General features: G+C 39.9%; 1 protein-coding gene across 9 annotated transcripts; it reads right to left on the reverse strand.

Annotated features, from left to right (window-relative positions):
* Positions 1–135: 135 nt before the first annotated feature.
* Positions 136–12,135, reverse strand: LOC120055083. Of its 9 annotated transcripts, none has more exons than XM_039002969.1 (15): positions 11,865–12,124; positions 11,400–11,672; positions 9,729–10,034; positions 9,057–9,113; positions 7,347–7,394; positions 7,177–7,233; positions 5,679–5,726; positions 5,509–5,565; positions 3,211–3,258; positions 3,019–3,075; positions 1,555–1,602; positions 1,365–1,421; positions 1,042–1,089; positions 872–928; positions 136–602 (listed from the first exon to the last, which is right to left on the reverse strand). In XM_039002969.1, the coding sequence occupies exons 1-15, from the start codon at positions 11,920–11,922 to the stop codon at positions 442–444; spliced, it is 1,380 nt and encodes a 459-aa protein (XP_038858897.1). In that variant the 5' UTR covers positions 11,923–12,124; the 3' UTR covers positions 136–441. The 9 variants fall into 9 exon arrangements, with proteins under 9 accessions (XP_038858897.1, XP_038858896.1, XP_038858898.1 ...); XM_039002968.1 differs by having other exon boundaries at positions 136–605; positions 11,865–12,120; XM_039002970.1 differs by lacking the exon at positions 9,057–9,113 and having other exon boundaries at positions 136–605; positions 11,865–12,122.
* Positions 12,136–12,540: the final 405 nt, after the last annotated feature.

The following is a 12,540-nucleotide window of genomic DNA, read 5'->3' on the forward strand; positions in this document are numbered from 1 at the left end:
TATAAAATATATTTACAATTACAACTTATAAATCAAAATGTATTGACAACATTGTAATATATAACAAATTGGCCTGTTTTACAAGAGGAACACGGTATATTGGCTGGCCTAAAAAAAACAGAAAAATCACAAAAATCCTGTTTCTCAAGAGGTTTATTATGAACATATGATATTAATCAAACAGCATGCTTTATGTTAGTTACAATGTTTATGTTTGACTGTTCTTCTTTGGCATTTTTCCAGTAAATTATTATTTGTAGGATATATGTTTGCTTTAATTTTAATAGTTAGGTTTAAAAAAAAAAGTTATACAGCAGGCAGTACATGAGGAAAGTTGTTATAGGAAAGGTGCGTGTAGGCAGGCTAGAGACCTACATTGGCATTTAACACATAGGACAAAAAAAAACTTGAGAACATAAGATGAAGCTGATGTCATGGTGGTCAGCAGCCATCAGGATGGTTCTCGGGACCACTAGGGGGTGACTTGCGTTTCCTCTGTTTGATCAGGTGAGTCAGGGAGCCCAGGAAGCAGAGAATGGATAGGGATCCCACTGTGGAGCCCAGTGCAACCATGGCCGTGGTGGTGGAGCTGGAGGCCTCCACTGCTGGAGAACATAGTCAAACCATCATCACATTGATGAAGAGGTAGAAAACTCAACCAACCGCTTGTCAAATTGGCTTTACTTAACACCATGTAGATCACTGGTCTTTCATTGTGTTTGAAAAGTCCTGCATGCTACATGAATAAGTAGCCTAATATTTACTTTAGTGATAAGTAGAATGTATTACTATAATTTTTAATGGCATTCAGACCTCAATCTCATCCATTAAATATACTGTAGAACTGCCTGCTCAGATTTATCCACCTCACCTTGACCTTTGCCTTCCGTACTGACAGGTTCTGACGTTTGTGTTTCCATCTGTTCAGCTGACAAAGGAATAACAGGAACAAATATTCTATTAGTTTTATCTTCAGTCTGAAATGTGGAGACGCCCAAAAGATGACATTCAATTCTATTACATTTTATATAGCATACTCACGAGACGTGGCAGTGCTTCTGGGAATATTATAGTCATCACCAGCATCACCTGACAACAACAAATCAACATAGTCAAACCATCATCACACTGATGAAGAGGTGGAAACTCAACCAACCCCTTGTCAAGTTGGCTTTACTCAACACCATGTAGATCACTGGTCTTTCATTGAGTTTGAAAAGTCCTGCATGCTACATGAATAAGTAGCCTAATATTTACTTTAGTGATAAGTAGAATGTATTACTATCATTTTTAATGGCATTCAGACCTCAATCTCATCCATTAAATATACTGTAGAACTGCCTGCTCAGATTTATCCATCTCACCTTGACCTTTGCCTTCCGTACTGACAGGTTCTGACATTTGTGTTTCCATCTGTTCAGCTGACAAAGGAATAACAGCACAGTAAAAAAAGAAGTAGGAACAAATATTCTATTAGTTTTATCTTCAGTCTGAAATGTGGAGACGCCCAAAAGATGACATTCAATTATATTACATTTTATATAGAATACTCACGAGACGTGGCAGTGGTTCTGGGGTCATTATAGTCATCACCAGCATCACCTGACAACAACAAATCAATCAACCGTCATCACACTAATGAAGAGGTGGAAACTCATTTTTAATGGCATTCAGACCTCAATCTCATCCATTAAATATCGAACTTCGTGCTCAGATTGATCTTCGTATCTCACATTGACCTCCGCCTTCCTTATTTAACATTTCTGCATTTACATTTTAGTCATTTAGCAGAAGCTCTTATCCAGAGCTACTTACAGTAGTGAGGGCATCTATTCTTGTGCTTTTCGTACTGAGTTTTTTGTACTTTGTCATACTTTTTGATACTGAGTACTTGAACTCGTGCAGCGTTCAAAACAGCTGGGAACTCGGAATGGGAAATCTCTGACTTCTGAGCGTTCAAGACAACTGGTAACTCAGAAGAAACCAATTTCCGACTGGGAACTTCTTCTTTTAACGATAATCCAATTCGGAATTCCAAGCCGGGAAGTTGGGCCTCTTTCTAGAGATCTGACTTTCAGACCTGAACATGACTGACGTCAGAGTTCCCAGTTGTCGTGAAAGCACCATCGGGACTCTAAAATCTCTGACTTCCTACTTCACTGCCTTCAAGACAACTGGGAACTCGGGAAAGAAAACAAGCTCCGACTGGGAAAATCGTTATCAACGGTCATCCAACTCGGAATTCCAAGTCGGAAAACTCTGGCATCTTTCTAGAGCTCCCCTTGTCAAATTGGCTTTACTCAACCATGTAGATAAAAAATAAAAATAAAAATAAATGTACAAAGAAACAAGGTCAAATCATGACGTCAGTGATCTTCAGGTCCGAAAGTAGGAACACTAGAAAGATGCCAGAGTTTCCGACTTGGAATTCCAAGCTCATATTTTTCAGAGTTACCAGTTGTCTTGAACCCACTGAAGTTGGAAGTTGGAGATATCTGTGTTCACAGTTCCCTGTTGCTTTGAATGCAGCAACAGTCAAACCATCATCAAAGTTGCCACGTTCAAAACAACTGGGAACTCAGAACTCTCCGACTTCTGACTTTAGTGCCTTCAAAACAACTGGGAACTCAGAAATCTCCGACTTCTAACTTTAGTGCCTTCAAAACAACTGGGAACTCAGAACTCTCCGACTTCTGACTTTAGTGCCTTCAAAACAACTGGGAACTCTGGGGAAAAAATGAGCTCCGACTTGGGAAAAATCATTTTTAACAGTCATCCAACTCGGAAACTCTGCCATCTTTCTAGAGCTCCCCTTGTCAAATTGGCTTTACACAACACCATGTAGATCACTGGTCTTCCATTGAGTTTGAAAAGTCCTGCATGCTACATGAATAAGTAGCCTAATATTTAATTTAGTGATAAGTAGAATGTATTACTATCATTTTAAATGGCATTCAGACCTCAATCTCATCCATTAAATATACTGTAGAACTGCCTGCTCAGATTTATCCATCTCACCTTGACCTTTGACTTCCGTACTGACAGGTTCTGACGTTTGTGTTTCCATCTGTTCAGCTGACAAAGAAATAACAGCACAGTAAAAAAAAAGAAGTAGGAACAAATATTCTATTAGTTTTATCTTCAGTCTGAAATGTGGAGACGCCCAAAAGATGACATTCAATTCTATTACATTTTATATAGAATACTCACAAGACGTGGCAGTGCTTCTGGGATCATTATAGTCATCACCAGCATCACCTGACAACAACAAATCAATCAACCATCATCACACTAATGAAGAGGTGGAAACTCATTTTTAATGGCATTCAGACCTCAATCTCATTCATTAAATATAGAACTGCCTGCTCAGATTGATCTACGTATCTCACATTGACTTTCGCCTTCCTTATTTTAAATATCTGCATTTACATTTTAGTCATTTAGCAGAAGCTCTTATCCAGAGTGACTTACAGTAGTTAGGAAATACATTTTCTTACTTTTTTATACTGAGCAGGCAGTATTTAATGGATGAGATTGATTTCTGAATGCCATGAAAAAATGATAGTAATATATTCTACTAATCACTAAAGTAAATATTAGGCTACTTATTCATATAGCATGCAGGACTTTTCAAACTCAATGAAAGACCAGCGATCTACATGGTGTTGAGTAAAGCCAACTTAACAAGGGGTTGGTTGAGTTTCCACCTCTAAATCAGTTGCTGCTTTCAAGACAACTGGGAAATCCTCCCCCAAAACGAGGTCAAATCATGACGTCAGTGATCTTCAGGTCGGAAAGTCGAAGCTCTAGAAAGATGCCAGAGTTTCCGACTTGGAATTCCAAGCTCATATTTTTCAGAGTTACCAGTTGTCTTGAACCCACTGAAGTTGGAAGTTGGAGATATCTGTGTTCACAGTTCCCTGTTGCTTTGAATGCAGCAACAGTCAAACCGTCATCAAAGTTGCCACGTTCAAAACAACTGGGAACTCGGAACTCAACTCTCCGACTTCTGATTTTAGTGCCTTCAAAACAACTGGGAACTCTGGGAAAAAAATTTGCTCTGACTGGGAAAAATAATTTTTAACGGTCATCCAACTCAGAAACTCTGGCATCTTTCTAGAGCTCCCATTGTCAAATTGGCTTTACACAACACCATGTAGATCACTGGTCTTTCATTGAGTTTGAAAAGTCCTGCATGCTACATGAATAAGTAGCCTAATATTTACTTTAGTGATAAGTAGAATGTATCACTATCATTTTAAATGGCATTCAGACCTCAATCTCATCCATTAAATATCGAACTTCGTATCTTACATTGACCTCCGCCTTCCTTATTTAACATTTCTGCATTTTAGTCATTTAGCAGAAGCTCTTATCCAGAGCTACTTACAGTAGTGAGGGCATCTATTCTTGTGCTTTTCGTACTGAGTTTTTTGTACTTTGTCATACTTTTTGATACTGAGTACTTGAACTCGTGCAGCGTTCAAAACAGCTGGGAACTCGGAATGGGAAATCTCTGACTTCTGAGCGTTCAAGACAACTGGTAACTCAGAAGAAACCAATTTCCGACTGGGAACTTCTTCTTTTAACGATAATCCAATTCGGAATTCCAAGCCGGGAAGTTGGGCCTCTTTCTAGAGATCTGACTTTCAGACCTGAACATGACTGACGTCAGAGTTTCCAGTTGTCGTGAAAGCACCATCGGGACTCTAAAATCTCTGACTTCCTACTTCACTGCCTTCAAGACAACTGGGAACTCGGGAAAGAAAACAAGCTCCGACTGGGAAAATCGTTATCAACGGTCATCCAACTCGGAATTCCAAGTCGGAAAACTCAGGCATCTTTCTAGAGCTCCCCTTGTCAAATTGGCTTTACTCAACACCATGTAGATCAAAATAAAATAAAAAAATGTACAAAGAAACAAGGTCAAATCATGACTTCAGTGATCTTCAGGTCGGAAAGTCGGAACACTAGAAAGATGCCAGAGTTTCCGACTTGGAATTCCAAGCTCATATTTTCAGAGTTACCAGTTGTCTTGAACCCACTGAAGTTGGAAGTTGGAGATATCTGTGTTCACAGTTCCCTGTTGCTTTGAATGCAGCAACAGTCAAACCATCATCAAAGTTGCCACGTTCAAAACAACTGGGAACTCGGAACTCAGAACTCTCCGACTTCTAACTTTAGTGCCTTCAAAACAACTGGGAACTCTGGGAACTCTGGGAAAAAAATGAGCTCCGACTTGGGAAAAATAATTTTTAACGGTCATCCAACTCGGAAACTCTGGTATCTTTCTAGAGCTCCCCTTGTCAAATTGGCTTTACACAACACCATGTAGATCACTGGTCTTTCATTGAGTTTGAAAGGTCCTGCATGCTACATGAATAAGTAGCCTAATATTTACTTTAGTGATAAGTAGAATGTATTACTATAATTTTTAATGGCATTCAGACCTCAATCTCATCCATTAAATATACTGTAGAACTGCCTGCTCAGATTTATCCACCTCACCTTGACCTTTGCCTTCCGTACTGACAGGTTTTGACGTTTGTGTTTCCATCTGTTCAGCTGACAAAGGAATAACAGGAACAAATATTCTATTAGTTTTATCTTCAGTCTGAAATGTGGAGACGCCCAAAAGATGACATTCAATTCTATTACATTTTATATAGCATACTCACGAGACGTGGCAGTGCTTCTGGGAATATTATAGTCATCACCAGCATCACCTGACAACAACAAATCAACATAGTCAAACCATCATCACACTGATGAAGAGGTGGAAACTCAACCAACCCCTTGTCAAGTTGGCTTTACTCAACACCATGTAGATCACTGGTCTTTCATTGAGTTTGAAAAGTCCTGCATGCTACATGAATAAGTAGCCTAATATTTACTTTAGTGATAAGTAGAATGTATCACTATCATTTTAAATGGCATTCAGACCTCAATCTCATCCATTAAATATCGAACTTCGTATCTCACATTGACCTCCGCCTTCCTTATTTAACATTTCTGCATTTTAGTCATTTAGCAGAAGCTCTTATCCAGAGCTACTTACAGTAGTGAGGGCATCTATTCTTGTGCTTTTCGTACTGAGTTTTTTGTACTTTGTCATACTTTTTGATACTGAGTACTTGAACTCGTGCAGCGTTCAAAACAGCTGGGAACTCGGAATGGGAAATCTCTGACTTCTGAGCGTTCAAGACAACTGGTAACTCAGAAGAAACCAATTTCCGACTGGGAACTTCTTCTTTTAACGATAATCCAATTCGGAATTCCAAGCCGGGAAGTTGGGCCTCTTTCTAGAGATCTGACTTTCAGACCTGAACATGACTGACGTCAGAGTTTCCAGTTGTCGTGAAAGCACCATCGGGACTCTAAAATCTCTGACTTCCTACTTCACTGCCTTCAAGACAACTGGGAACTCGGGAAAGAAAACAAGCTCCGACTGGGAAAATCGTTATCAACGGTCATCCAACTCGGAATTCCAAGTCGGAAAACTCAGGCATCTTTCTAGAGCTCCCCTTGTCAAATTGGCTTTACTCAACACCATGTAGATCAAAATAAAATAAAAAAATGTACAAAGAAACAAGGTCAAATCATGACTTCAGTGATCTTCAGGTCGGAAAGTCGGAACACTAGAAAGATGCCAGAGTTTCCGACTTGGAATTCCAAGCTCATATTTTCAGAGTTACCAGTTGTCTTGAACCCACTGAAGTTGGAAGTTGGAGATATCTGTGTTCACAGTTCCCTGTTGCTTTGAATGCAGCAACAGTCAAACCATCATCAAAGTTGCCACGTTCAAAACAACTGGGAACTCGGAACTCAGAACTCTCCGACTTCTAACTTTAGTGCCTTCAAAACAACTGGGAACTCTGGGAACTCTGGGAAAAAAATGAGCTCCGACTTGGGAAAAATAATTTTTAACGGTCATCCAACTCGGAAACTCTGGTATCTTTCTAGAGCTCCCCTTGTCAAATTGGCTTTACACAACACCATGTAGATCACTGGTCTTTCATTGAGTTTGAAAGGTCCTGCATGCTACATGAATAAGTAGCCTAATATTTACTTTAGTGATAAGTAGAATGTATTACTATAATTTTTAATGGCATTCAGACCTCAATCTCATCCATTAAATATACTGTAGAACTGCCTGCTCAGATTTATCCACCTCACCTTGACCTTTGCCTTCCGTACTGACAGGTTTTGACGTTTGTGTTTCCATCTGTTCAGCTGACAAAGGAATAACAGGAACAAATATTCTATTAGTTTTATCTTCATTCTGAAATGTGGAGACGCCCAAAAGATGACATTCAATTCTATTACATTTTATATAGCATACTCACGAGACGTGGCAGTGCTTCTGGGAATATTATAGTCATCACCAGCATCACCTGACAACAACAAATCAACATAGTCAAACCATCATCACACTGATGAAGAGGTGGAAACTCAACCAACCCCTTGTCCAGTTGGCTTTACTCAACACCATGTAGATCACTGGTCTTTCATTGAGTTTGAAAAGTCATGCATGCTATATGAATAAGTAGCCTAATATTTACTTTAGTGATAAGTAGAATGCATAACTATCATTTTTAATGGCATTCAGACCTCAATCTCATCCATTAAATATAGAACTGCCTGCTCAGATTGATCTAAACTCAGCAAAACAAGAAACGTCCTCTCACTGTCAACTGCGTTTATTTTCAGCAAACTTAACATGTCTAAATATTTGTATGAACATAACAAGATTCAACTGAGACATAAACTGAACAAGTTCCACAGACATGTGACTAACAGAAATTGAATAATGTGTCCCTAAACAAGGGGGGGGGGTCAAAATCTAAAGTAACAGTCAGTATCTGGTGTGGCCACCAGCTGCATTAAGTACTGCAGTGCATTTCCTCATGGACTGCACCAGGTTTGCCAGTTCTTGCTGTGAGATTACCCCACTCTTCCACCAAGGCACCTGCAAGTTCCCGGACATTTCTGGGGGGAATGGCCCTAGCCCTCACCCTCCGATCCAAAAGGTCCCAGACGTGCTCAATATTATTGAGATTCAGGCTCTTTGCTGGCCATGGCAGAACACTGACATTCCTGACATTCACGCACAGAACGAGCAGTATGGCTGGTTGCATTGTCATGCTGGAGGGTAATGTCAGGATGAGCTTGCAGGAAGGGTACCACATGAGGGAGGAGGATGTCTTCCCTGTAACGCACAGCGTTGAGATTGCCTGCAATGACAAAAAGCTCAGTCCGATGATGCTGTGACACACCGCCCCAGACCATGACGGTCCCTCCACCTCCAAATCGATCCCTCTACAGAGTACAGGCCCCGGTGTAACGCTCATTCCTTCGACGATAAACGCGAATCCGACCATCACCCCTGGTGAGACAAAACTGTGACTCTCCAGTGAAGAGCACTTTTTGACAGTCCTGTCTGATCCAGCGACGGTGGGTTTGTGCCCGTTGTTGCCGGTGATGTCTGGTGAGGACCTGCCTTACAACAGGCCTACAAGCCCTCAGTCCAGCCTCTCTCAGCCTATTGCGGACAGTCTGAGCACTGATGGAGGGATTGTGCGTTCCTGGTGTAACTCGGGCAGTTGTTGTTGCCATCCTGTACCTGTCCCGCAGGTGTGATGATCGGATGTACCGATCCTGTGCAGGTGTTGTTACACGTGGTCTGCCACTGCGAGGACGATCAGCTGTCCGTCCTGTCTCCCTGTAGCGCTGTCTAAGGCGTCTCACAGTACGGACATTGCAATTTATTGCTCTGGCCACATCTGCAGTCCCATGCCTCCTTGCAGAATGTTTAATGCACGTTCACGCAGATGAGCAGGGACCCTGGGCATCTTTCTTTTGGTGTTTTTCAGAGTCAGTAGAAAGGCCTCTTCAGTATCCTAAGTTTTCATAACTGTGACCTTAATTGAACAAGCATGGGAAACAGTGTTTAAACCCTTTACAATGAAGATCATTGGGATTTTTACGAATTATCTTTGAAAGACAGGGTCCTGAAAAGGGACGTTTCTTTTTTTTGCTGAGTTTATTTATCTCACCTTGACCTTCGCCTTCCTTATTTACAGGTTCTGACATTGGTGCTTCCGTGGGTTTAACTGACAAAGGAATAACAGGATTAACAATAGGTTTCTATACAAATATGCTCAAAAGTCAACCAGTTTAAAAAACATATACACTTTATAATAACAATAATGACAGAGGTTACTTCCTGGTTTTGATTTAACCAACCTGGAAAACCATATCTGTTGAATTCAGGCAATCACTGAACTGATCAATTAGCTCAGTTGGTTTGGTGTGGTGCCTAGTAGGAACAGAACTCTGCAGTAGTTGCAGCACTCCAGGAAAAGGGTTCCCTACCCCTGCCATATGCTATCTGGGAAAGGTGTGTTTTGAGTTTTCAAAAAATAATTATGAGTTGACTGCGTCTGTATAGCCTACTAACATAGAACCTACTAACAAAGAACATACTAACATTCAGCCTACTAACATAGAGTCAACTAACATAGAGCCTACTAACATAGAGCCTACTAACATAGAGACTACTAACATAAAGCCTACTAACATTCAGCCTACTAACATAGAACAAACTAACATAGAGTAAATTAACATAGAGTCTACTAACATAGAGCTGACTAACACAGAACCTGACTAACATAGAGTCTACTGTATTAAATATACTGTATGAAATACCTAAAATTGAAACAACTTACCCTGGAAATGTATGGTAAGACGAGCCTTTTCAGTAAAGCTGTTAGGGCCAATAGTAAGATTGGTTTCACACTGATAATCTGTTTTGCTAGTGCCCATCTGATTCCTAGAAGACCACGTGTGATCACAAAATCTGTCACCATCACAGTTTTTGGAGTGTTCTGTTTCAAGCTTATCAAGGTGGAAGAGACGCATCTCAACGTTGTCATCATCTCTGTGGTAAACTTTTGTCAGTGTGCATTTCACCTTAAAAGGTTGACCAGAGACAGGGTTCTCTGGCACCGTGGACAGAACAGGCACCGGGAAGGCTAGAGGAGTAGAGACCATGATATATATCAGTTAAGGAGCAGAGAAGAGAGTAAATTTAACTAGCCGATACATAATCACAGTTAAGGAGTAGAGAAGAGAGTAAATTTAACTAGCCGATACATAATCACAGTTAAGGAGTAGAGAAGAGAGTAAATTTAACTAGCCGATACGTAATCACAGTTAAGGAGTAGAGAAGAGAGTAAATTTAACTAGCCGATACATAATCACAGTTAAGGAGTAGAGAAGAGAGTAAATTTAACTAGCCGATACATAATCACAGTTAAGGAGTAGAGAAGAGAGTAAATTTAACTAGCCGATACATAATCACAGTTAAGGAGTAGAAAAGAGAGTAAATTTAACTAGCCGATACGTAATCACAGTTAAGGAGTAGAGAAGAGAGTAAATTTAACTAGCCGATACGTAATCACAGTTAAGGAGTAGAGAAGAGAGTAAATTTCACTAGCCGATACGTAATCACAGTTAAGGAGTAGAGAAGAGAGTAAATTTAACTAGCCGATACATAATCACAGTTAAGGAGTAGAGAAGAGAGTAAATTTAACTAGCCGATACGTAATCACAGTTAAGGAGTAGAGAAGAGAGTAAATTTAACTAGCCGATACATAATCACAGTTAAGGAGTAGAGAAGAGAGTAAATTTAACTAGCCGATACGTAATCACAGTTAAGGAGTAGAGAAGAGAGTAAATTTAACTAGCCGATACATAATCACAGTTAAGGAGTAGAGAAGAGAGTAAATTTAACTAGCCGATACATAATCACAGTTAAGGAGTAGAGAATAGAGTAAATTTAACTAGCCGATACGTAATCACAGTTAAGGATTAGAGAAGAGAGTAAATTTAACTAGCCGATACGTAATCACAGTTAAGGAGTAGAGAAGAGAGTAAATTTAACTAGCCGATACATAATCACAGTTAAGGAGTAGAGAAGAGAGTAAATTTAACTAGCCGATACATAATCACAGTTAAGGAGTAGAGAAGAGAGTAAATTTAACTAGCCGATACGTAATCACAGTTAAGGAGTAGAGAAGAGAGTAAATTTAACTAGCCGATACGTAATCACAGTTAAGGAGTAGAGAAGAGAGTAAATTTAACTAGCCGATACGTAATCACAGTTAAGGAGTAGAGAAGAGAGTAAATTTAACTAGCCGATACATAATCACAGTTAAGGAGTAGAGAAGAGAGTATTTTAGCCGGTAGAGAAGAGAGTATCTGAGCCGGTATGTAATCATTAAGGGGTAGAGAAGGGAGTAACTTTAACTAGCCGATACGTAATTCCAGTTAAGGGGTAGAGAAGCTGACTTTTAAACCCATTGACCTACATAAATGATCCCAGGTCAGTAACTTACAGTAAACTCTGAGCTGGATTGTTTCCTTCTTCTGTTTTCTACATTTTACTGCTGTGCAGGTATACTTTCCCTCATGATTCGGGTGTACAGCTGCAATATGTAGATAACTTCTGTTTTTTGTGGTATTCTGAGGGACATCGCTCTCGTCTAGTTCCATCCAGCGTGGTCTGCCCTGGGGGCAGGTTGTCTCACAGATCAAGGTCACAGCATCTCCCACCTTGACAAGGGGTTTGGCTGGGCTAACAGTGATCTCTTTAGCACAGAGTGCAGGATCTAAATAAAAGTTGTTAACCGGTAACAGTAAATGACATGGTCTATTGAATATGATTTTTTTTTTTACAGTCTTATAGATAGCTTTGTTTTACACAAATCTTAAGTTAGTCACTTCAAACTTTTTTTCAACAATAAACATTACATTATTGTTAATACATATATTTAAGAAAAAGTAGAATGGAGGATGGGTACCTCTAAGAGCCAGCAGAAGGTAGCAGAGTAAACAGTGATAGGATTGCAGGTACTCCATTGTCCTCTTCAGTAGTCTCCTGTGACTGTAGTCTGCAAGAGCTCCAGTGGAACTGACGACTGAGATGAGGGGAATTCACATCAGTTCATACACTCTACAGCAGGCCAGGCAGTTCTTGGCCCCCCTGCAGGGCACTCTACAGCAGACTCCTTCCTGTCTTCCCAGGCCTGCCAACATCCTCACACGCAAACCCAGGAGCATTAACATTGGGACAATTGATATGTTTTTATCTGTGTGTGTGTCTGCACAGAATAACAATGGCTGTGTTTTTGTTTCAATTTTTAAAGCTCTTATCTAGAAATGATAATCTTCCAGAAGGCACAGATTAGCATTTTTCATAATCTAAGTATAAAAATAATATTTAGAATTCTTCTGGCCTCATTTCAAATTTAATAGGAAAAGGAGTAACGCAAAATATCTGTTTGTCTTGTTTCACGTTCAGACAAAACAACTAAAACAGTCTTTTGAGATCTGAGGTAAATGAGTAGATTTAATATATGAGTCTATCATGACATTACTTCAACAGCCTAATCAACAGGGAAACAGCCTTACTGACAAGGAAAGTGATGGGCAGGTTAAAACAAGGGGCTGGAGATTCCCTCTATCAAACCGGATGAT

The sequence above is a fragment of the Salvelinus namaycush genome, chromosome 10 (assembly GCF_016432855.1).
Source record: "Salvelinus namaycush isolate Seneca chromosome 10, SaNama_1.0, whole genome shotgun sequence".
NCBI lineage: Eukaryota > Metazoa > Chordata > Actinopteri > Salmoniformes > Salmonidae > Salvelinus > Salvelinus namaycush.